General features: G+C 35.2%; 1 protein-coding gene across 17 annotated transcripts in view; it reads right to left on the bottom strand.

Annotated features, from left to right (window-relative positions):
- Window positions 1-26,447, bottom strand: part of kcnq5a (potassium voltage-gated channel, KQT-like subfamily, member 5a) — a 251,683-nt gene that overhangs the window by 176,765 nt on the left and 48,471 nt on the right. For 2 of the 17 annotated variants that reach the window (XM_073920930.1, XM_073920929.1), the window contains exon 1: window positions 12,839-13,099. The exons of 14 other annotated variants lie outside the window; for them this stretch is intronic. Coding sequence is in view for 1 of the 3 variants with exons in the window: in XM_073920925.1 (XP_073777026.1) it covers window positions 12,839-12,864 (26 nt within the window). In the remaining 2 variants the exon portion in view is untranslated. Of the gene's footprint in view, window positions 1-12,838; window positions 13,180-26,447 lie in introns of those variants that run through there. One more of the 17 variants, XM_073920925.1, reaches the window with a different exon arrangement.

Consider the following 26,447-nt stretch of genomic DNA (forward strand, 5'->3'; position numbering starts at 1 on the left):
ATGTTGTCTCCCCCTTGACTCCATACATCTCCATAGCTATTTTAAACATCCCTCCCTAGTTTGCAACACAGCATTTTCCTACGGTATCTGCCTCTTCTGCTCAGAGGGAGTCTCTTAAACCAGGCTGATTTATCTTCCCCTCACACTTTTAAAGGTCAGATCTCTCACAGAAAAGCTGTCTGGGAGTTATGGTGATGAGAAGGCTGACATTCTGTCTGCTGATTAGCTTAAACCTACAGAGTTGCTCATGAAATTAAGGTGACACGGTAATGCAGCGATGTGTTAAAATGAATGATAGCTGACAGACAAAAAGATTACGTAAAATAACAGAGTAAAACAATGCATTGGTTGAGCGGGTATGGCCTAAACTAAGCCAGGATTAGCACTTACATTAGTTTAATTAAGACATTTAAGAACAATATTTAAGATTTCATTAATGTTCCTTAGAAATAAAGCATTGCTGGTGTTCATCTTAAAATTATTTTAAAATCCATCAGTTACAGTTTCTACCAGATAAAATCAACCCAGGCTCATTCTGATTACGTAAACCCTATATACATTTCTGGAGAGCAAATACAGTCCCAGGAGCTACGTTTTTTGCAGCTTTTATTTTTGAAAATACACTAGAGGGCGCCGTGTATGCTTTTTCAGATCTCAAATTTCTCTCGGCAGTGCCATTCATGCCTGCTGTTCTTATGTAAATCCACCAGAGTCTGCTGTCAATTGACCAATTAACTGACTGACCAACTGACCAATTACCCCCTTCCTCCCTCTTTACTAAACCCAACCAATAGTGTTTTAAAAAGCATCAATTGACCCACCTACCCCCTTCCCTAAACCCAACTACAGTATTTTAAAAAGCAATCCATTAAAAGAATAGCCCCCTGATTTTTACCACATTTTCAGATTTTACCACATTCTCACCCTATTATTTACTTGTTTATTTAATTTTTTGGCTCTTTTTTTGTCTTACCTGCTTTCTAAAACTGTTCTACACCGGACTCAAACCCTGTTGGTACGGTCAACTTTGCTCTGCGTCTCAAATCTGCTTGACGTATGTATCGAGCTACCGGACAAACTGGTAACATATCCAAACTGGTCCATATGAAGCTAAGCGCGACAAGGAACGGTGTCATAGCACCCCGTAGCATTTTAAAGATGAAATAAAGCCATACGTAGCTCTGGTTACATAATTTGCGATCTCCAGAAACGTATGTAGTACAATGTTTTCAGAACGAGTCTGTGTTGGATAAAACAGCTCAGAGTTTAGGTTTAGGGCTGAGATTAGGTTTAAACTTTGTGAAACTGGAGGATTATGTATTATTCTTTAAACTACTGTTGACATTACTTCTAAATTTTAAAATATTTTGTATAAATTAACAAAAATTGTGTCATTTACTTGTTTTAATTACATTTTTACTCAACAAAATACCAAGGATTTATCTTTAGCCATAAGAATTCAATATTTGATTGAATAAACCAGATTTTACATTAGAACAAGAAACAAAAATCATTTGCTATTTTGACAATTTTATATTGTCTGAAAAAAGGGGGGAAAAGGCTAATTTTAATTTTCTTAAAAAAATGTTTTTTCCAGCCAAATTAAAAGAAACAAAACATTCTCCAGAAAAAATAAATAAATAAATCAGAAAATAGTATGAAAATTTCCTCACTTCACTTGGAAAATATTTGAAAAATAATACACATTTAACAGGAGGGCTAATATATTCATTCATTCATTCATTCATTTTCCTTCAGCTTAGTCTCTTTATTGCTCAGGGGTCGCCACAGCAAGATAAACTTATCATGTGTTTTACACAGCGGATGCCCTTCCAGTTGCAACCAAGTACTGGGAAACATCTATGCACTCTCACATTCACACACATACACTACGGGGAGCACCCCGAGGAAACCCATGCCAACACGGAAGAACACACAAACTCCACACAGAAATGCCAACTGACCCAGCAGGGACAGTGCTAACCATTGATCCACTGTGCAGCCTTAATATATTGTTATTATCTCTATTATCATTGTTATTATATTTTTCTGGTGCAGAAAAATATATTCACAGATCTGTAAAGCTATGGACAATTCCTGATTCACTCACCATTATAAAATATCATGGGGAAAAAATTCAAGAACATGTAAGTGTTACCCACAGACTGGCTCTTTTTTCTTTCCATCTTTTCATACGGTATGTGTCATTAGCACCAAAACCCTGCTGATTCTCATCACAGGTGGCCACTCAAAGCAGTGAAACAGTGTGATATGAGGAAGGAATCATGGGAATGGTACTGAGGTAGTAGTTTAAAGAAGGTAAAAGCCTGAAAGCATTAACCCTGACCTTCCCAACAAAACCTGCTGAAAAAAATCCCTCTCCATTGATGTTCAGACATGTGATGGCAGGCGTTTCTAAGCCGGCTGTGCTGTATTTATTATGGAAGCATCTCTATAGACATCTAAAATTTCCCTCTCAAAGACTCATTCAGCACACACAAATGCTCATTTGTAAAATCTGAGCTTCTTACAGAGGCAGTGTCTACAAGTAGTTGTTTAAAAATGACAAATATCATCAAAATCTAATTCAGTAACTTCAACTACAACTACTGAAAATATTTTTGAGCATAGATTTAAAAAATAAATAAATATTTCAACAGAAAAAAAATCTAATATTATTTAGATAACCTAAACAACAGTTAGCTTAAGTTAACTTAAATAAAATAAATAATATATATTTATACGGATAATAAAAAAATATACAAAAAAAAGTAAAAAAACATTATTGCAGGATCCCTAAACAACCATTTTAAAGGGAAAAAAGTGCACCACTGCAAAGAATTTACACTGGAGTTTACTCTGGATTTACAATGCAAGACAAACAAGAACTTCAATGTAAAGAGGAAAGCAGAAATATAATCATTTTATCTTGATTATCATTTTCACAAACATCGGAAGCTGATGTCAAAGTGGAAATAATTATGCATCCTTTGTTGAGAAAGTTAAAGCGTAGAATGTATTACAACAAGCACAGCAAATAAAGGATGAACTAATGTACATTCACTTCAGTGATTTGATGGCAAAAATAGTATGAGCTATTAATACATAACTATTTTTTTCATGATATTAGCAAGCATCTTATTGCTTATTGGAGTATTGCATCATTACATTAGCAACATGCATTACTGGCATAAAGCAGTACTGAAACTAATGTTGTAATGTAGTGCTTTTCGTGTATATATTGGGAAGCCTACTAAAGGCAGCACATTACATTTTCAACCAAGATAAACACAAACACTCTTTAGGAGAAATTCGCTTGTTTCTCCTAAATAAATAAACACTAGAATAATCACTATAAAAAAAAATAAATAAATAAATAAATAATTCCACAACTGAATATGTACACTACACCTGACAAAAGTCTTGTCATCGATCTGAGTTGTAAGAGCAACAAATAATAACTTGACTTATAGTTGATATTTGGAAAAGTGGCAGACGGTACATTTGTCTGATGAATCGTCTGTTGAACGATCACAGATACTGCAGAAGACCTATTGGAACCCACATGGACCCAAGATTCTAACAGAAATCAGTCAAGTTTGGTGAAGAAAAAATCATGGTTTGGGGTTATTTTCAGTATGGGGGCGTGTGAGAGAACAGCAGAGTGGATGGTGTCAAGACATTTGTGCTGCCCATTACATTACAAACCACAGAAGGCGGCAAATTTTTCAGCAGGATAGCACTCCTCATACTTCAGCCTCCACATCAAAGTTCCTGAAAGCAAAGATGGTCAATGTCCTCCATTATTGGCCAGCCCAGTCACCAGACATGAGCTTTATTGAGCATGTCTGTGGTAAGATGGAGGAGGAGGCTTTCTTTGCCGTTCCAGATGACTTTATTAAGCCTTGCACCATGACTTTATATTCTATACTGTACATTATTTCTGTCAAGTCAGACCTTATTGTTCTTATTAAATAATTAAAAACCAAGGCATGATCATATTTTAATTAGGTAAAATAAGCGTAATTTCTCCATTGCCTTTCATATCAGGCACTTCTGAAACCAAATGATCAACTAGAAGTCAAGTTATTATTTGTTGTTATTATTTGTCCTATCATTAGTTTTGTCAGGTAGTGTATGTGTAGAACAGATTTGAAAGTTACAGGTAGTGGTACAGTGTAACCCCATTTACACTACAGTTACAGTATAGTATTATTTACACAGAAATCAAATCAATGCATCCTTTGCCAACGATGGACTCTTTCTCCAAAAATAAAAATTTCTCTTTCCCCGCTAACCTACTTTAAACTGAATATAAACTTGCAAACATTTTTTGATCTCTGAAAGAGCTGAGCAAGAAATGAAAGCCATTTATCATGCAGCGGTAAATGTCAAAATGGCAAAACTCTTTTCTGGAGCCATTTGTCAGATTGTGTGGTGAGCAGATGGGTCATGTTTTAGGGCTACTTTGCCTCTTTTATCAGCTGTTACAGGTGATCATCAATTGAAAAACACTAACGACTAAAGAGAGTGAGACACCAGAAACGGAAAAAAAAGACAGTGTTAGGGGCTGAGAACAGATACAAGTCAGCTGAGCTCAAACACACCAAGAAAAAACAGAAAATGATGCATCTGAAGTGGCTGAAGGTAGAATTCTGAGGGCAGAATTCCGTCCATCTGTCTATCCATCCATCCATCCATCCATCCATCCATCCATCCATCCACCTATCTACCTATCTACCTATCTATCTATCTATCTATCTATCTATCTATCTATCTATCTATCTATCTATCTATCTATCTATCTATCTATCTATCTATCTATCTATCCTATTATTACTTAGTATTATTTCATTGCCTGTTGAAATTCTTGATTCTGATTGGCTGGATTATATTCAATAAGTTTCAGATCTAACATTATAATTAATGACAATTCTGGCAAATATTGTCTGCAAAGAAAACTAATAATTTTGGCAAATGACAATGGAATTGCTGAGTGTTAATGGATTTTTTAAGACATTTAAGGATCATTTTATCCTGTAATGCATATCAAGCCATTTATTATTATAGGGCTGCACGATACTGGGAAAATATGTGTTGTTGTTGAGTGCTGCAATAATTATGTTCCTTATAAGATAACTAACTTTCAATTATTCATTCATTTTCTTTTCAGCTTAGTCCTTTTATTAATTCTTGGTCACCACAGCGGAATAACCACTAACTTATCCAGCATGTTTTTACACAGTGGATGCCCTTCCAGCCGCAACCCATCTCTGGGAAAATAACTAACTTTCAAAATGCTATTTTATCAGCAATTTAAAAATAAAAAAGAATAAAATAAACCGGTAATAGATTTTTCCTGTGCTAATTAAATCAAACCCCTGATTAATAAAGAGACTATAAGCCAAAAAGAAAACGAATGAATAATTAAATCAAGGTCAAGGTGCAAACGTTCAGACTTTAAAACACCACGAATGACTGAAAATCTAAGCAGAATTTTTTTTTATTGGCTGTTGTCATTTTCCTCGCTTGTCTCCCAGGATCTGTGTTTATTTTCAGCTATAGGTTTACCTAACAGCTTCTACTGGAGAAGTGGGGATAAAGATAGTAAAGGTCTCATTTGACTTGGAAAAAAGCTATCCATGTAGCACACAAATACTTGGCACATAAAAATAAATACATTTATTGCACTTTTGTGAAATATGAATTGCATGTATTATAAATTGCAATAACAATCATTTTTTGACACATTGTGCAGCTCTAAATTTATTCTATACAAAAAGCGATGCTATGTGCAAATTCAGTATAAATGAAAACATAATGTCATATTGGTTTATCGTCCGCTATGTTAGGATTTATGTTAAATGCAATTCCATCTACAATTAACTGATGCAATGTTTCTGATGCAAGTGCACATTACAGGGTATGGGAAACATACCTAATGCCACAGGCTGTTTCAAAATATGGGTTCTTGCATCCTTGTGTTCTCGTTTAACATCATCATCAACTGCCAAAGATCAGTTCCAAACCTCAAGACCGTAAGAACGGAGGACACGTGAAACCTAAGGGATGTGTTCTTGATGCGTGCATCGATGCAGACTTCAGCGCGGAACTTGCTCAAGAAGTCCCAAAAATTATTGCGACTGAGTAAAGGAGGTGGGAAGCACAGCATTTTACACTTATTATTAAAGTTTAGAGATAAACTCATTTATCTCTGGAGATTCTTTAACAATAACAATAAGAAACAATAACATGAAAATCTTTATAAAGGCATAAACACAATAACGGTGTTTATTTGCAAAAATTCGCATTACAGTTTTTCTTAGTCACTTTGGTGCATTTCTCACAACACTAGTGCATTTCTGCACAACAGTTTTCAAAACAATTAGTACAAACTGCAAAACCTAGTTGATAACCTGCAAAAGCGCGTCACATGCTCAAAATGGATAGTTCATTCCTCAAAAGCAAGTATTCATCTCAATTAAAGTGTCAGTGTCATCAAAATGAAAATTCCTGTCACCATTGTTTATGAACAAGATAGTCAAATGGCTTTGTCATGTTTTCATTATGACAGTTCACTCTGGAATTTTTTTCAATGCAAAAAGTCAGATTTTGTTGAAACTTCCTGAAAATGCACAAGACACCACTAAATACTATTTGCACAGCCATTTGAAAACTACAGTAAAGTTGGACATCACTGCATTGAGTGAATTATCTGAGTAAAAGTCACTGAATATGTATGTTTCACATTTTTATTTGCTCTTTGCAATTCTAATTTATTCACAGCATTGTGCAAAATAATAAATACACTTTTATTTTACAACAAACATAAACTTCCTTTGGGTAGAGCTGTGCACAACTGTAAACATTATTGCAGTACATATTGGAACTGAATCTACAACATACACAGGTCTGTAAATCATTCATCAAATTGTTCAATTTAGAAGACATTTTCAGAAAAATAAAGATTAAATTTTTTTAAATAAAATTTGTTAGACAGATTTTGACAACTAGTTCAACATTTTAGTATGTAATGACTCAAGTAATGAAATGAGGACTATTAGTCTTATATAGAATGGCTATTCAGCATTGACAAGTTAAGTTAATTTTGACTGACATAACATAAGCAAATGATAATGTTATAAATAGTAGAGAGTTGTATGAAAGCAATTGATGCACGTCCAAAAGCATTTTGTTGAAAGGAATGAGAAACTGCTACTAGGATGTGCACAAATGACTAATTGTTTTGAGAAATGCATTAACTGTTGTGCAAATGTAAATAGTGTTGTGAGAAATGCATTAACTGTTGTGCAAATGTAAATAGTGTTGTGAGAAATGCACCAAAGCCACTGAGAAAATACTGTAAAATTAGTTTTATTTGTATTGTGCAAAGTTTATTTGTAAGGTTTGAGCATGTTTTATACATATATTGAAAAGGGGAATAAACAATAAATCGTTGTATGAATGCTGTAATATTTAAATTTTCCCTTAAAAATATGTGAAGGTCATGTGACCATCAGGAAGAACACAGCATCTTATGTCTCACAGGACGCATTCTCCGTTCTCGCAGTCCCCCGAGTTCATTATTCCAAGGTAATCTGGCAAGAATGGTCTCCGCAAGATTGCAAGTCCATTCTCTGTGTTCTTGGAATTGACAAACAGCCACATCCTTATGATATTTCTGGCAAAAATAGTCCTTATTACCTCCACAAAAATATCAGTCTACAAGCTATAATATACAACCTATAAAGTTTTTTTGTTTGTTTCATTACAAGCTGTTCACACAATGGCAATTAAAAAGCAATTAATATATGACAATCTTTACATATGGCCCCTTTTAGTGTCAGACAGCAGGTATTTATATCTCCACTGGCTCACACATATCTTATGCTGAAATACTGTACCTCGCCACACTGCAAAGCCTTAACTGAATCCTAATCACAGTCTAGTGGGAATACTGGGATATTTAAGAAGCAAACAATTGATGCTCCTCTCCTCAAATGGTGATTGTTTATCCAAAGATGAGTGACGACTTTACTAAATGCTATTATTATCCTATGACACTTTGACATGACTGATTATAATATTTGTACAAATCAGCAAGTGGATGAAAAAAGATACCGAGGGCACATTTAAAAATGAAGCAAAAGTATCCAGCAAATGCAAGAAGAGGAAATACATGGCACAGACATGCACTCACACACACACACCAAAATGACACAGACATTTACATTAACTAGAATAACATGTCACAGACACACACACATTTCAGAATAACACGTCAGACATTTACACTCACTATAAAAACAAACCGCACATGTGCACGCTGGAATCAAAGCATGCTAATCTATTTTCAGCTGAATATTTTTAGGAGCAAGAATTCAGTGAGTAAATATCACACCTCAACAGCTGCATAAAAAACACACTTACACTACCATTTCAGATGAGTGCATTTAAAAAAATAGATTATTATTCTCACCAAGACTGCATTTACTAATATTACGATTTATGATTTTTTATTTTATTATTATAATTTTTTTATATTTTAAATTGTACGCTATTTCTGTAATGCTGCAAAAACTTTCAGACTATTCTTTCAGTTTTCATAACACACCTTCAGAAATCAACATAACATACTGATTTGGTGCTGAGATCTTATTATTATACAGTGAATTTAGATCATTAGCTTTATTGTACTTAAGTTTATTGCATTTAGAGTAAAATGTTAAATGATATGTGACAACATTTCTTCCCATTTTCCAAGAAAAACAGATATTTTCAATAATTGTCAAAATTTGTTGTCAATTATTGACATCTTAAGTCTTCTGTAGTTAAAACATTGGTATTTGGATGTTTAAAATAACTAAACATCTCTCTGCATGGAAGCTTTTTTATTTTCTGAAAATAATAATTTAAAAATAATACCTATTTATGTTTATATATGCAGTTTACAAAATTTTCAAGTAGTCTATTTATTTTCCCCCATAGCTACAGTATATTTGATGTACAGTGATACCTCGCTATAACGCGGTTCACTTTTTGTGGTCTCACAGTTTCGCAGATTTTTTTCGTGCAGTTTGACATGCTTTTTTCTACAGCACATTGTGTTCTGCATCCTGACTGGCTGTAGATCATTGTCAATCAATCTCTCCCGTGCTTTGTCCCTTGTACAGTACAGAATTAACATGAATCTTTGATCACTAGTAGTTAAACTCTGAAGTGCTGCACTGTATGTTTGCAAGTTTTCTACCGACAATGTCGACGAAACATTCTGCACTCTTAGGGTGCTTTCACACCTACACTTTTGTTTTGGAACGTATCTCGATTGCCCAGTTAGCGCGGTTCAATTGGCATATGTGAACAGGGCAATCGCGCTCTGTTCCGCGCCAAAGTAATCGCTCCAAGATCGCTTGAATGAGGTGGTCTCGGCTCGATTGAAACGAACCCTGGAGCGGTTCGATTGCAGTGAGAAAGCGATCCGATCCGAGCGCGGTAATATCACAGTGTTTTATGGATATGTAATAGGCTTACGGCTATATGAAGAGAGAATTATGAGTAGGGCGGGAAGTTTCGCGAGTCTCCGGATGCCCGCAAACGAGTGATGATCTCCCGGTAATCTCGCGTCTCCCTCCCGGTCCTAGGCATCGTTGCGCACCCTTCTCACCCCTCCCCACCGCGTCTCTCCTCAGACACGTCGCGCGCGCGCACCCTGTCAATCACCATCAAACCACCACCTCTCCTGACAGCTTAGCGGGACGCTGCAAAATAAACCCTGACACTCTGACCAATGTGAGGTGAGTTTACTCGCACGTGACTTGTTTTAGCTCTTTTGGTCCAATTAGAAACTTTGCAATGTGAAAGCGAACTGCTCCAAGAGCAAAGAGCAACAATGTAACAATTGTAATCCCTGTTTCGGAACAACTGAATCGATTCACAGGTATGAAAGCACCCTTAAAGGCACCAGCGGTAACACTCAAAAGAAAGAAAAAGTTGCTAACCATCGCACAAAAAGTTAAACTAAAGTTAAATAGTTTTGATCTTTGGTTTTATCCTATAATACCTTTGAACGGTTTGAACATTGAAAGTGTTTAAACAAGAGAGAAAAGTTTGAAAATATTAATTCCTGTCTGAGAAAAGTATATAAATAGTGTAGTGAGGGGTTCACAGCCTTAAATAAAAAATTTAAATTAAAATAATAACTGCAAAAAATAAAGCGGACTACTTCACGGATTTTGCCTATTGCAGGTTATTTTTAGAATGTTCAGTAACTACAACGAATAACGAGAGACCAATGTATTTCAAATCTTTCCAGGATATTGTGATTAAAAATGAACAACATTTTTTTAATTGAAACAATTTGTAATATTAAAAATGTCATTAATAGCATTTGTTGATTGCTTTAAAGGTCCCAAGTGCTTTAAAATGTGCGTTTTTATTTGATGTTTGACGTAATCTGAATTGAAACAAGAAGAGAGGATGGAACATGTTGCTCCTCCCCTTTTAAAAAAAACAGCCAATAGTGTTTTGTTTTATCACCGCTTTGCCAGTGAGAGTGGTTGAGCTCAAATGCATCAAATGAAATGCCAACAAGTAGCATCTTTAAGAGGGCGGGGCATGTCAGATACATGAGAGCATTTGATTAGTTGATTTGATAAGAAAATGAAGTTTAAGGTGATGTAAATAAAACCATTGATGCATTTAGGTGGAAGTGACAAACTATAAACTTTACATGTTTATATTAGTTTTATATCTTCTAAACGCAAATTTTGTCACTGTTTTAGAGCACACTAGCTTATATATATCTTAAAAACTAATAATACTGATACTAACATGTAAAAAAATTATTTCATGGGACCTTTAACTGTATTCTTCCTAAAAAGTCAATATAAATTTCATTTAAATATCTCTTAATTGATTACCATGCAGACTGTCAATCATTTACTGAACAAAACAACCAACTTCATGTGCTGTGTGTTGGTCTGCGGCCCTTGGGAATCTTCTGGAACTAAAGATCAACTTGCTTGCCAAGGAGTACAGAGGAGTAAACAGCACAACACACACAGACATCGGCCTCCAGAGTCAACAATATCTCACGTCACACCCCATCCTATTAAAAACACACACTCACACCATCAAACGAGCTGCCATCTTTAGCTTTGAGCCTCTCGCTGGCAAGGGTTCTTTCAAATACACTTAAACAGTGTTGACTTACTGTATAAACTACTGCTTCTCCAAATTAGTAGAGTAAATTAGAAAGTAGATGCATTCAGTAAAATACAACTGTGCTGTGATCTGCTTTGCTGATGATTGAATTACTTCAACATTTATTTGAATGACTTGTAGCTTATTATAAAACCCTGACATCGATAGGCAGATTATTAATAACTTATTTCTTGAACAGCAGTCTAACACATGAGTGCTTAAAGGTGCAGTAGGTGATCTGCCAAAATGCTAACCGCTTAGCACAGGGGTCTCAAACTCGCGGCCCGCGGGCCATTTGCGGCCCTCAGTGCAAAAGTTTGTGGCCCGCGACAACCGCTGTACACTGACAGAATCAGCGGAGCGGGGAGAGAGAGCGCTCCCCGCTCCGCTGATTCTATCCGTACACAGCGGTCACTGGCATTCCCCGCCCGCCATGTAAACAAAGGAGCGGGGATGCCGGTGACGTCACCACGCACCCCGCCCCTTTGTTAGACGCTGTGACGGGCGGGAAGTGTTAGGAGGGAACTCGCGCCGGCCAGAACCAAGGTAAGCTGTTCCCGCCCCTGCCTTCCACTAAGCTACCTATCTGCAGCCTGCCACCTACCTAGCTACAGCCTGCGTCTTATATATATTATAGGTAGATACAGACTGGTACAGACTGATGTGACTGGAGTGGGGTGGGGGTGTTTTATTTATACATATATACGCCTTTTTTTTAGGTGAGGGAATGGAAGTTTTGAGTGAGTTCCCGCACTTTTTTCTGTGTAAGAAGTTATTCTCCACCTTGAACTTCAATAAGTCAAAGTACAGGTCTAGACTTAATGATGATCATCTTCAAGCCATACTGAGGGTCTCAACTGCTTCCGCTCTAAAGCCAAATGTGGTTCAGATTTGTGAGATGAAGCGCTGTCAAGTCTCTGGCAGCAAGGAGTAGGCAAAAGATGCCATGTTCAGAAGAACTGTTCATAATCTTCACTCAATGTTCTATTAATGTTCAGGACACTTCATGTTCAGAAGAAATAATTAAAACTGTTAATAATGACATTTGAGGACTTTTTTTAGTAAAATCCCTTATGCAGCCCAGCCTCACCCAGACTTTGCCTCCTGCGGCCCCCAGGTAAATTGAGTTTGAGACCCCTGGCTTAGCATATTATCTTTGTACGGCGGGGAGGGACTGTGATTCAAAGCCACACCCCCTGAAATCGCGAGCGCGCGCACCGCCGACAGACAACCCACTAGTTCATGTCATTCGCCAGTTAGTAAGTGCCAGCGCCGTGCAGGAATTACATGAAATACTTTGCCACACTTACATGCTATTTCAGAGCGAATATTCAATGTAGCATGGTAAACAGTATAGGAAGGCTGTCATTGTTCAAAAATGACCCAATATGAATATAAAAGCAACTTTAGCTCAATAATGCAGGTTAGGCGGAATAGCTTTTTTTTTTACTGGTGTTTTGTTGTTAAACTAAATATAAATCTACATTATAGATGCTGTCAAAGAACCTTATGAAACTGAAAATAATCACATCAATCTTTCACCGGGAGATTTCAGTGGCTGAACAACACGTCTGTGCATATAAGTCCATCATAACAAAACACAATAACATAAAATAGTTTCAAAACAGAACATTACCTGTCTGACAGTAATACTTCAGCCATGGTGTCGTCCTTCCTCCAGCGTGCTAAAGTATCTTCAATATTGATTCAGGTTTTTAAAAGTTTCAATTCAGCTTTTGATTTCTCCCGGTCCGTCTCGTGACCGCGCGGCCGCTTTAAGGGCGAATTATACCCGCGCCTGGCTTTACAGTAATCGGCCCGAGCTCGGCTGTCCTTCGGCGCCTCCGGCTCCGACTCGGCATCTGCGAACGGCCAGCAGCTCGCTCGGAGCGCATGCGTTTGTGATGCAGACGGGCACGTGCTAATGGCGGATCTGCGTGAACAAAATCTACATAGTCAAAATCTACATTTGCTGACAAACAGTCTGACCTGCCTATCGGAATTTATTTTTTTTTTTTGCAAAAAAAACAGTTGACAAGTTTGTAGCAATATTTGTTTACAATGCAGAATATGAATTACATTGTCAATGAAAAAGAGATACGAGAGAGAAAGACAGAAAAAAAGAATAAAGAACATGATATAAACTTGAGGGTAAGACATTTAAGAATCAAGAACAGTACATAAATTAATGTCATTACAAAATGAAATAGTTCTGTTTGCTTTCTTATTTTTAGATAATGAAATTAATTGTATATAATGACTAAATTCTTGCAAAAACACAGGAAAATATGGTTTAGTATTAGTAAATTTGCATTTGTGGATATGGAATTTACAAAGAAAATAAATTAAATTTATAACAAAACAAGCATTTCTCTTAGTAGGGGCAGATTCATAATAACCAAAAATAATTTCTTTAAAAGTAACAGAAACATCTTGTTGTATATTATCATTAATAAATAATCCAATATGTTTCCAAAATTGTACAGCATAATTACACTCCCAAAATAAATGAAAAACAGTTTCAGTATGAAATTGACAAAATGAACATTTTACATCAATATTAGAATTAAACTTTTTCAAAAATTGTTTTATAGGATAACATTTGTTGATCAATTTAAAAGACACCTCTTTGACTTTGTTGGTGAGAAAATATTTTTGTTGCAAAGACCATATGTTTTCCCATATCAAATCTCTATAGATATTATTCCAATAAGAGATTACAGGGGACAATGTAGCAACTTTTTCAATAAAAAGAGATCTAATTTTGTAATTTCTATCTTTTTTGTTTGAAAAACAAATTTTACCCACAAATGTTTCTGTCGGATCAGAAAGGGACACTTTTTTAGGAGTGAGATGAATGCTACTTTTAAAGAGCATAGTAATTCCTGATGTTATAGCTCCCATAACAATGGCGAAATTTTTTGGACTTACTGGTATGTTATACGCGGAAATAAATTCAAAGTAATTCATTAAAAAACCTCTGTTGTTAAATAACTGACTAACTAAAAGCAAACCATTGTTGCCTATCGGAATTAAGGGAGATGACGGTTCGACTCTATTTAATTGGATAAACATGTTTTAGTTTTATGCTTTACCCAGAATATAAAAATACATATAAACACATTTAGATCATTTACTGTAATCATTACTATTGGACTGTGAAGAGACTTTCAACCAGCACAACAAAAAAATGTTTCTGAAGACAATCACCTACTGCACCTTTAAATATGCAACTTAAAATGCAATTGACATGTCAAATGGTGACAGGCATAAATGTCTTACTGCATTTCCAACTGTGGAAACCATAGTATAGTTGCACAACTTGTGTAGAGTAACACAAAGACTGTGACTAAGCTGTAAATGAACATACAAAATGCTTTAAAAATGTTCATTTAACTAAAGATAAAAAAATATGTGACGTTGGATTCTGCATGAAATATGAAATTCAATGTACAAAAGTGACTTTAAATGCTAGTAAATAATCTACAGGGAGAGTAAAAAAGTATAACTACACTGCAAAAAATATCTGTTAATAAACAGGTTCCATAATTCGTGGTTTACAGTTTTTTTCTGTTTATTTGCGGTTGTGAATTGCATTATGGTTTATAAATAAATATTTAGATTTTTACTACTTTTATTGTTGGAATTTTTATTCTGCAGTTTAACAAAGTGGCTTTTACTAAATTGTTAGCAGTTTGAAACAATATATTGCATAATAAATAATATAGAAATAATTATTTTTGTAAAGCAACAAAAAAAGTTGTCAGTTTATTACCAGGTTTTTGTATTGTTATTTACAACAGGAAACAAGAAAATATATCATATCAAACTATTAAAAAAACGTCAATAAAACCCCTTTTTCAAACTTCTCAACATCAAAAGTTGTTGGTGAGAAGATCAGGATCTCACAATGCAAGTAAAAAGCAAAATAATCAAAAGCATGAATCAGAAATTGTTAAAATTGAGTTAAATTAATGCATAAGAAATTGTCAATTTACAGATTTTTTTTGCAGTGTAGGCAATAAAAATTGGTACACTGTAAAACGTTTCACTTAAGATGTTGAGTTTCACAACATATTTAACTAAAACTCAACATCTTAAGTTGAAACAAAAAACTTAAGTTGAGTTGACTCACATTTGCAAAGCAGCCGGTGAACTTGAGTTTGTAAGTTTAACCAAATTGTTTTATAACAGTATTTAAAATAATATTATTTTTAATACTACTATAAATACTATTTTATTAAAAAATAAATCAAATTAATTAAAAATAAATACTGTTTTAGATAGTATGCAAGTGTTTTGTATTTATTTATTTTTAAAAGGATTTTGTATTTATTTAATTATTTATTTATTTATTTATATTAAACTATTTTTTAAAATAGTATTTATAATAGTATTTAAAATCATATTTAAAATAATATTTTTAAAAATTAAATAAAAATTAAATAAAAAATGTAATTAAATTGAAAGGGACTAAGCTGAAAAGAAAATGAATGAATAAATAGACTTAGATATATTAGACAACAGACATTTTTTTACACTCAATCCTCAGTCCACAATCACAGACAACAGTTATAACAACAATGCTGCCATTTCATGTGTGAGCGATGTGTTAACAGCAACACCAGGTACTGCGGAAGTGAGGCTGAAAATAAAGGGCAATAGTGCTTCATGTACAATTATTACAAAGCTAATTATATGCGTGCACACTCACACACAGCTATATAAAAATTACCTGCACTCTCAGACAGTCTCAGCCACTAAAATGTCATGTGAAACATTTACAGAGTCACACACTCCATCAAACAGCCATTGCAAACGTCTACAGGGCTTTATGCTGCCATTTGAGTTTTTAGAGTTCATCCCAGCATGCATTACACATTAAACACAAAGACAACTCAGACATCTCATTTCAATATAGTCAAACCTCAAATGTATAATATCAAGTTATAAATCACAGACGAACTGTAACAAATGTCTTCATTATAATAGCTTTTTGTTTACAAGACTCAGCAGGGAAGGGCATAAGAAAATATTTCATCTATATTTAATTTCCACCACACACAAAAAAAAAAATCATTAAGTTCATGAGTTTTTTTGTTCTCGTTATCCAGTAAAAATATCCATGCAAGATTCATTTGTTTGAGCAGCAAAACCGCATAAGATAATGACTAAGAAAAATATATTTTTTTTGCAGTGTAAAGCATCGGGATGCTGAAATAATGAATACATGCTTCATATCAGGTTATTAATCATCTCTGTGAATTTGTCGCTGCTCAGCACCACTGTGGGGTCTCTGTTCAGAAACTGCAAGTTCCCTGTAGCTCAGCATTTTATAAGCTTTGGAGTGATTAAGTACAACAATTAACTCGTGCTGGGGAAATACAGTTACCGCTCTAATTAAATCCAGATCTGCCCCAAGGAGCAAGACTTGGCAACAAGATATCAGATTGATAATAAGATTATCACAATGGTCCGTTGAAAAATAACACCTCATCTGAAAGAAGCCGACTATGGTTATGAATAACACACTCTTAAAAATAGAGGTTTTAAAATAAAGTTTCCGCAGTGATGCTATAGAACAGAGATGCCCAAACTAGGCCCCGCAGGCCAAAGTTGACCCTATGTATTTTTTAATTTAGCCCGCCAGAGGAAAAAGAATTGAGAAGGTTGGGGGACTGCCTTTGAAATTCTCATTTATATTTGAATGTAACCTATTGTTTGTTGGTTTTATTGTTGAGCTACAAAAAAAGCTAACTGAAATTAAATGTTGTAAATGAATACGAGTTTAAAAAAAAATGTACATAACTGTCACTTAACAAATAGAGAACAAAGCAGAAGACATCAGCGTGCAAATCAAGGCAAAGGCAGGTTCAGCGTAACTAGTGTATTCGGCACTGAACTCCATTAAATGGCATTGATCTCCTGTTTAAAAAGTGGGTTTTTAAATGTTTTTAATGTAATAAGTCAGTTAAAATAATATACATTTTCATAAAATTATAATGCATTAGTAAATACATTTGAAGTCTTTTTTTCATTTATTTTTAACGTATTTCATTAATTTATTTTCTTTTCGACGTTTATTCATGAGGGGTCGCCACAGCGGAATGAACCGCCAACTTATCCAGCATATGTTTTACATTTCGCATGCCCTTACAGCTGCAACCCATAACTGGAAAACACCCATACACACTTATTCACATACATACACTACGAACAATTTAGCTTACCCAATTCGACTACAGCACATGTCTTTAGACTGTGGGGAAACTGTGGGGGAAGCACCCGGTGGAAACCCTTGTGAACACGGGAAAAACATGCAAACACCACACAGAAATGCCAACTGACCCAGCCGGGGCTCGAACCAGCCACCTTCCTGCTGTGAGGCAATCGTGCTACCGTGCTACTGTGCCACCGTGACCCCACTTATTTTTTAAATATTGTCAGATAAATTATGAAATTATCAACTTTAATGTAATACAGTTTGCTATATTTACTTTTGGCCCACAGTTCACAATCAAGATTGGATTTTGGCCCTTCATAAGAAAAAGTTTGGTTTCCCCAAAAATCATTCGGTAAACAGCTCTAAAAAAATAAAATAAAAAATAAATTAAAATCACTGAAGTCACTACTGTTGAAGTCACTACTATCAGTCCCTTTTTGACCCCCCCCCCCCCCTTATTTTTCGTTTAAATTTGACAAAATAACAGAGCAATGTTTTTTTTGTTTTTTTTTAAGGTCAGTATTATTAACCCAATTAACTATATATATATATATATATATACACACACATACATACACACATACATACACACACGCACACCGGTCACACGCACACCGGACACACACACACACACACACACACACACACACACACACACACACACACACACACACACACACACACACACACACACACACACACACACACATAGTTGAAGTCTATATATAGTATTATCCCCATTTGATGTTTTATGGACAAAATTATTAGCACCTTTAGGCTATTTAAAAAAAAAAGTCTACAGAACAAACTATCCTTACACAATAACTTGCCTAATTACCCTATCCTGCCTAGTTAGCCTAGTTAACCTAATTAACCTAGTTACGCCTTTAAATGTCACTTTAAGCGGTATAGAAGTGTCTTGAAAAATATCTAGTGAAATATTTTTTAACATCATCGTCATCATGGCAAAGATAAAGTAAATCAGTTATTAGAAATGAGTAATTAAAACTATTATGTTTACAAATGTGTTGAAAAAAAAATCTTCTCTCCGTTAAACAGAAATTGTGGAAGGAAAATAAACAGGGGGGCTAATAATTCTGACTTCAACTCTGTTTTATTTTTAAATAGAAATAACCCACTGTGCAGAAATAGTTGTTCATGTCATGCAACATAATCTTAACTCATGTTTGAAAAAACAAATGTAACAAATTAATAAAATCCTTATTGTAAAAATAATTATTTGAAATAAATTATTTCTTGTGTTAAAGGGCCTTGAATTGAATTTCACAGCCTTCCCTTATTAAGTAATTGTGAATTCACAAATATGCTAATTGGTGCTAATTAGTCCCTGCTACCTCTCAGACACACAAGGATGTGCTTCACTTTCATTCAGTCAGCTGGAGCAGAAAACATTACAAAATGGGAAGTGGTAATATTACGTTTTTTCAGCCATACATGTTTGAAGCAAAAACAACATTTAAGCGTAGGTTGGATACATACTGCGAATAACGTCTAGCTCGACTACATAATACACGCTATATTTACATGGACGTTGTTTACATGACTGCTAATTCTGGAAATGCTGGACAAATAAAGCTTCACCCAGTGCTGCCTAGATTTATAAAGATGCAAAAATGCCCATTCTGCAAACAAAACATGCCATCTGTGCATAAAAGTCTGAAATAACATTGTCCTACAACACTTGTGGAACACTGGAAAAATTGTGGAACGGCACAACAAACATTTTACATCTTCAATGCGTCATTGAATAACTGGCATACATCCATGCACAATTTTCAATCAGATTTAGTCTTTACAAGCCCTGTCAACTAGTTTAAATGGCCAATCATTAAAACACAACAGAAACTGCAATTGGATCTGGCCAGATCATTCTTTTCTTCAGATTGCTTTTAACATTATTGAAAGACAATGGAGACAATCACATAAAAACTCCCACCCTGCAAGATTTGCACTTGTTAGATGTTTGTAAGAGTAGGGAAAAATTATAAGATCACCTGTGAATGTATCATAAACCTTAAAATACTTCTTTTGCACAATAACTTGGTCAACATTGTTATGTCCCATGTAAAAATACTTCTTAGATTATGTGTATAATTTAAGAACGTATAGTACTGTATATGGATAGTGAGTATGGTCTAGATATAGTCGGTATGCCAATGGTATGTTAGCTACATACAGTATGTCAGTTATGTATAAGTTTAAAATAGCTCTTACATCCAGTGTTGTTTTCATATTTATAATTATGTTTATTTTTGCAGCACCATAGTCCTGTGAGACATGACATTTCGTTCCAGTGTATGTCCAGCGGAATGACAATAAAGCTCAACCTGGCTTGACTGGTGTAGAGAAAAGCAAAATGAGAATAAAGTATTACGCAATGGTGTTTGTATTTACTGATACCATTTTACATGATTTATCTTTAAATGTTACAAACTTAATTTTTTCTACATGGGCGCATTAAAAGTTCATCAAGGAACCATAGATGCTAAAAAAGAAAAGAAAAAAAGAATGGTTCTCAAATAGGAGGCTTGCGCAACAATGAGGGGGGTTATATGATTTACAAATAAAAAAGCTAATACATTAAATTAAATTTTTATTAATTTTTTTGTTTATATTAGAGTGACCAGATGTGATCCATAACTAACCAAAGATAAAAATAATAGTTAAAATAATTACATTTTTAAAATACACTGTAAAATATGCTGGGTTCCACACAATCGATTTGTGCTGGGACTAGGCATGGGACGATAACCGGTTTCAAGGTTTACCGTGATTTGGAAAAGTCAAGGTTTTAAAACAGTCAAAGTTTTCTGTTACGCCGTTCCTAAGATGCATGTAAGTTTTGTTTTCTTCAACATGTTTTTCACAACTATTTTATTTAGGTTTTTAGGGCAGCAGTATCTCCAGCAGAAAACTAACCTCTACATCAAAAGCTACTGGTACCTGTACAACATTTTTTAAATGTTGCTTTTTTACCCAGACATTTAAAAATAACTTATTTTGGAGCAGTAACCATGATATTTTAATCCAAGGTTATAATAGCATAAGAAAACTATACCGGCCCATGCCTAGTTGGGACAACATAAAGGTATTAAGTTTATTATTAGTTTTTACAAATTTAGGTGGGATAAAAATAAAACAATTAAGTGGTCCCCAAAAAAACTCAAGAATTGTGCTGATTTATCTCAACTTACTGTATATAAGAAGTCAGAACAAACAGCAAACATAATTTTTTAAGTGTAAAAAGCCATCAGCATTTTGATTTTTTATTTATTTTTTCCATTGGACTGTGACCCCTTGGGTGTTTATGTTAGTTTAACGACACAGCAATAGTGAAATTTGCAGCACAAGAATTTTATGGCACCATGTTAAAATTTCCGACACCTTTTCGACTCCCATGTACATTAACATTAAATACAGGTCCCTATTGAATGCAGAGGATGACCCTTCTGCTCGCTCTGGATAAGTACAGGTTTAGGAGACCAGGGAGGATTGTAACAGTGAATCGCTCAGCAGTCTGGACGATTCGACTTCGGAGGTCAGATTTGGTATACTGAGCTAAACCAGACAGTAATTGAAGTGCAGAGGACTGATTGAATGATGGAAGTGTAGAACTACTTCAGCAGCTCCTTTGGAAGGTTGAACTTTTTCAGCTGATGAAGGAAGTACAGCTTCTGTTGAGCTTTTGACAATGGAGTCAATGTGGGTGTCCCACATCAGGTCCTGAGAGATGGTGGTGCCCAGGAATCTGAATGACTCCACTGCTGCCACAGTGCTGTCCATGATGCAAAGTGGGGGGAGAGCAGGAGGGTTTCTCCTGAAGTCTACCATCATCTCCACTGTTTTGAGCGTGTTGAGCTCCAGGTTGTTATGACTGCACCAGACAGCTCGCTCCTTCCCTTACCCATCATAAGGTGAGCTTTATGATGAAATTAAACAAATGAACAAAATACTTTCCCAATACTGGGTTGTGGCTGGTAGGGCATCCCCTGTGTAAAACACATGCTGGACTGGTTGGCGGTTCATTCCACTGTGGTGACCCCTGATATATCAGTTAAACTAAGCCAAAGGAAAATGAATGAATGAAATAAATAAATAATTTCAAAAACATGAATATGGTTCTCAGTATGTTGCATGTTTTTGTGCTGTTAATATGCTCATGTTCATGTAGTTCTACAGGTGTGTATGTGCTGTTGCGAGCAATACTTGTATATTTATTACCATCTCTGTGGATAGTGGGGGTGGCGAATCACTGGCATTGTTATTTCAGGGAAGTTTGGGAACCCCTGGGCTAGATTAACCTAACAATGAGATTTCATAAATGTAACATCAGGCAAAATTTCATAAGAAATGCTTAGATAAAGAACCAAAACAGTGCTTGCAAACTGTCAGCGTTAAGCCTTACACAGAGTACACTTATCTTTTTAGCAACGAATTCGCACAGATGCAGAGCTGCAGGAATAAATAAACCATTTTGCAGAGTTTTCAAATAAAAGCAGAGAGCGGGCGGCCGCTCCAAACACCGAGCAGTGCAGCACTTCAGAGCTTTTTAGAAAACCACAGCAGAACGAGTGCGCCTGCTTTCCATTGGGCTGGTCACAGGTTACTGAATCCATCCCACACAAAACACAAATCTGGATATTTTTACATCCAAAATTGTGCGGCGCAACAAATTATGCACTGCAAACATCCTAATAACCATTAACGCACATGATTTTGTGCCATTAGTATTATCTCAAGCCACTCAGTGTAAGGAAACAACGATTAAATGTTTCCACTCTACGCTGACAGTCAGTAGATTAGCCACACACACAACACAGGACATTTTCACACAGAAATCATTGTAGAGGGAAAGAGTTTTCATTTATAATTAGTTTATTGACTTTGCTTTCAAGCTTTGTTGGATTGCCAATGTATACAATACAAATAAAACTAAAGTCAGATGCGAATCAGACAGGGCTGAAATGAAAATAATATGACTGCACTGATTTACTTGAATAATACTGAAACTTAAGAGCAATGACATACAAATTGTGAAGGCTAATAATACACTGTGAGAGCAGCTGAGATATAAGGAATCAGAAGGACATCTCGTCCATGTTTGGTGTGCATTACTGTATAAAAGCAAGTCTGACACCAGTTATTATGATGCTGGGAGACAGTTGGGAAAGATACACCACCTAATTTGTCATCGCAGATAAATGAGATATACAGTACAGTAAGTGAACTAAATGCTTTTGAATTTATTTCATATGCAATTAGTTCAAATAAGAAAACAAGCAAGCAATGAACATAAAAAATAAAGATATTTCCTCATCCTCACCTGTATTAATTAGGGCTGTGCAATATGACGATATATATCATATGGAAAAATAAAGAGTATATTGTTTCATATTATGCTGTTTTGTTCATAAATTTTGTCACAAAATACATTGTTTATGCTTTTTCATAATTCATAAGCGCAATATTACATGCCATTACAGGGATGCAGACAGAAACATAAATAACATTGTGAGAAAGTCTGCAGTCAAAGCACAGTTAACATATTGCATATTATTTAGTCAAATTTTTTATGTGTTTGTTGGACCAGTAATTATTTAACTTTTTAAAAAATGTTTCATATTATAATAATGTGTATTTTATTTTTCTACATTTTTAATTAAACATTTCACCTGACATTCGAAAAAAAAGGTGTGAAATATGATCACAAACAAAGGAACACACTTCAGTGCATGTACTTTCAGTGCATGTGGTCAATATACACCACCTGACAAAAGTCTTATCCAAGTTTTAGGAACAATAAATGATAATAATTAATAAATAACTTCTAGTTGATCACTTGGTATCAGACGTAGCTTATATGAAGGGCAAATACTTCAAGATTACACTTATTTTACCCAAATCAAATATTATCATGTCTTGATTTTTAATTATTTAAATAGGATGGTAAGGTCTGACTTTGCTTAGACAAAAGTCTTGTCACTTAACAGATAATGTACAGTATAGAATATAACATCATGGAGGAGTGGGAAAAGAATTACTATTGTGTATGACTCCCATGAGCTTGGACGATTGCATCCATACATCTCTGCAATGACTCAAATAACTAATTAATAAAAGTCATCTGAATGGCAAATAAAGAGTTCTTGCAGGACTCCCAGAGTTCATCAAGATTCTTTAGATTCATCTTCAATGCCTCCTTCTTCATCTTACCCCAGTCATTCTCAATAATATTTACTTCTGGTGACTGGGTTGGCCAATCCTGGAGCACCTTGACCTTCTTTGAATTCACAAACTTTGATGTGGAGGTTGACGTTTGAGAAGGAGCGCTATACTGCTGCAGAATTTGCCCTCTCCTGTGGATTGTAATGTAATGGGCAGCACCACTGCAGATCTTTCACACGCCCCCATAAACTGAATGGAATTCCAAACCATAATTTTTCCTTGACCAAAATTGACTTGATTTCTGTGAGAATCTTGGGTCCATGCAGGTTCTAATAGGTCTTGCAGTATTCGTCATGACTGGAATCCAGTTTAACAGATGACTCATAATTAAAATCTACCTTCTGATATCCAAATGATCAACTAAAAGTCAAGTAATTATTTGTTGCTCTTACAACTGGGATCGAGGACAAGACTTTTGTCAGGTAGTCTATAAATTATTAATTGATTACATTTACAGAAATGCCGTTATATTGAGATATATATTGCTATCAGGATATGAGATGACCTATATTGTGTTGAGTATAAATTGTAAGATACAACAAATTTAAAAAGATGGTTCACCCAAAAATGAACTGTTACTAACTATTTAGCCACCCTCAAGTGGTTCCAAACATTTGTGAGTTTGTTTCTTCTGTTGAACAGCAAAGAAGACATTTTGCAGAATGTTTGAAACATGAATCATTTGACTAACATAGTAGGAAAAACTAGAAGTCAATAGTTACAGGTTTCCAACATTTTTCAAAAGAACTTAGTTTGTGTTCAACAGATAAAAGAAAATCAAATCAGTTAGAATTTTCATTTTTGGGTGAACTATCCCTTTAAATGTTGATTTAATAAACACACCTATTAACATTTACACCGCCTCAGTCTCATTCAAATTATGGTCTCTTTCAAAACGTATTGTGACAACAATTTAGCACAGCTACTTTACAGGGCCGACACAGTTTACGCAGTGATACATTGGCACACACCCCAAAACCCCCAAGTTATGCAAGTTATGAGCTGGTGGGCGAAACCCACCACAGAAATTGCTGGCTGTTGCTACATGGAGATTACGGGCACAAGAGCAACGAGGGACAAACCCGAGAGCGTGTCAGTTATTGATCCAGAAGCGCAGATGTGACATGCATGAATGGCAGCATCACACTAGATGCCAGAGGACCCACATGACCTGCAAATGAGGCACCCGGGGGACTGAACGCTTTTCAACATGAACATTATGTCCTAGGCAAAGGCGCATTAATATTAAAACTGATTAAACATGAAAACCCCCAATAAGAAGGCTAAAGTTTGTCAGATGACAGACGCTCAAAGTTAATTGTTTATATATTTACATGACAAAGAGGAAGATCCTACACACAAACAATCAATCAAACAATGTAAGAGTATTTTAAAATATAGCCATTTAAATGTTGGTAGATTTAACAGATATCCAACTATAATACAATTGTCATGAGTCTGGATTGTCTGTGTTGTGTTCATTTAGTTGTTGTGCCATGTGTTTGTTCCATGTGCTTCTGTTTACTTCATGTGTTTCCTTTGTTCTGTTTTCCCGCCGTTTGTTAATGTTTTTTGGTTGTCGGGCCCCTGTATGTATTCAGTTTAATTACCTTGTGTATTTATACCCCTGGGTTCATGTCATTCTTTGTCCAGTATTGTATTGTCACAACTCCTTGTCCTGCCTGCGTTTTGATGTTTCCGGTTCCTGTTGAGTGTGTTATTGTGTAAATAATTACGTGTTTTTGATTGTTCCTGAGATCCGTGCGTTTGTGAGCTAGCGAAAGACCTGGATGCCTCAGGATGGAAAACAGGATGGCTCAACCCTAACCATTAGTCAGGCAGAAGAAGATTGTATGAAAATGTGTTAAAAGAATTACATTATACTAATTACTCTCTACACACATTATACAACTAGGCCAATTCACAATGCTCTGTGAGATGCTGACCAACAGCAAAATGGGTTTTGTCAAATCAGTGTTTTACCCTTGCCAGTGATCAAATAACTTAAGAAAAAATAAAAGTAACATTAACATTTGGTTTTATTAAAATATTTGAGCATGACATAACCTGTTCTTTGTTAGAACGTAGGTTACGTCATTACCCAGTGGTGTTAAGGAACTGAAAATTGTTTTGTGTACTGATCCATTAAAATGGACCATCTGAAAAAGTCTATTCACAGACTGACATCGGACTTCAAATCAATATTAGCAAGCAGGAGTTAAATAATGATTTGATTTAAAAAGGTTCTTTGTAATCAGCTCACAATACCCAACACCTCTCAAAGGGATAGTTGGCCCAAAACTAAAGTTAACCTGGTCATTTATTGGCCCTCATCAATGTGTTTTAAACCTTTTTTTGAAGAGTTTCTTTCCTTAGTTGTGATCACTGGTGTGATTAGAACGTTCAGAGCGCGAAAAAAAAAGGTTATACAGTTTTACAAAAATTAAGCAATATTGATTTGATTATACTCAGCTGTATCCCATCTAGACTTCACCATGCTGCAGGAGAGGATAACGTCTAAATTTGGATACTGCTAAGAATACTCACATCAATACACCATAATCTAATAAAATACAATTTTATTAAATTATGCTATATTGAAACGAGTATCCCATCAACCTAATAAAATACAATAAATGCATAATAATAATATAAATATTTCTTGTTAACTTCCGATCACAGCTGTATCCCTTTTAGCAACAACAGCAATGTCCATTAACCATCATATATCAAATAATATGATCATTATTAAGCAGTTTAAAAGACAAAATATTTG

Source organism: Danio rerio, chromosome 13 (genome assembly GCF_049306965.1).
Source record: "Danio rerio strain Tuebingen ecotype United States chromosome 13, GRCz12tu, whole genome shotgun sequence".
In the NCBI taxonomy this organism is placed as follows: domain Eukaryota; kingdom Metazoa; phylum Chordata; class Actinopteri; order Cypriniformes; family Danionidae; genus Danio; species Danio rerio.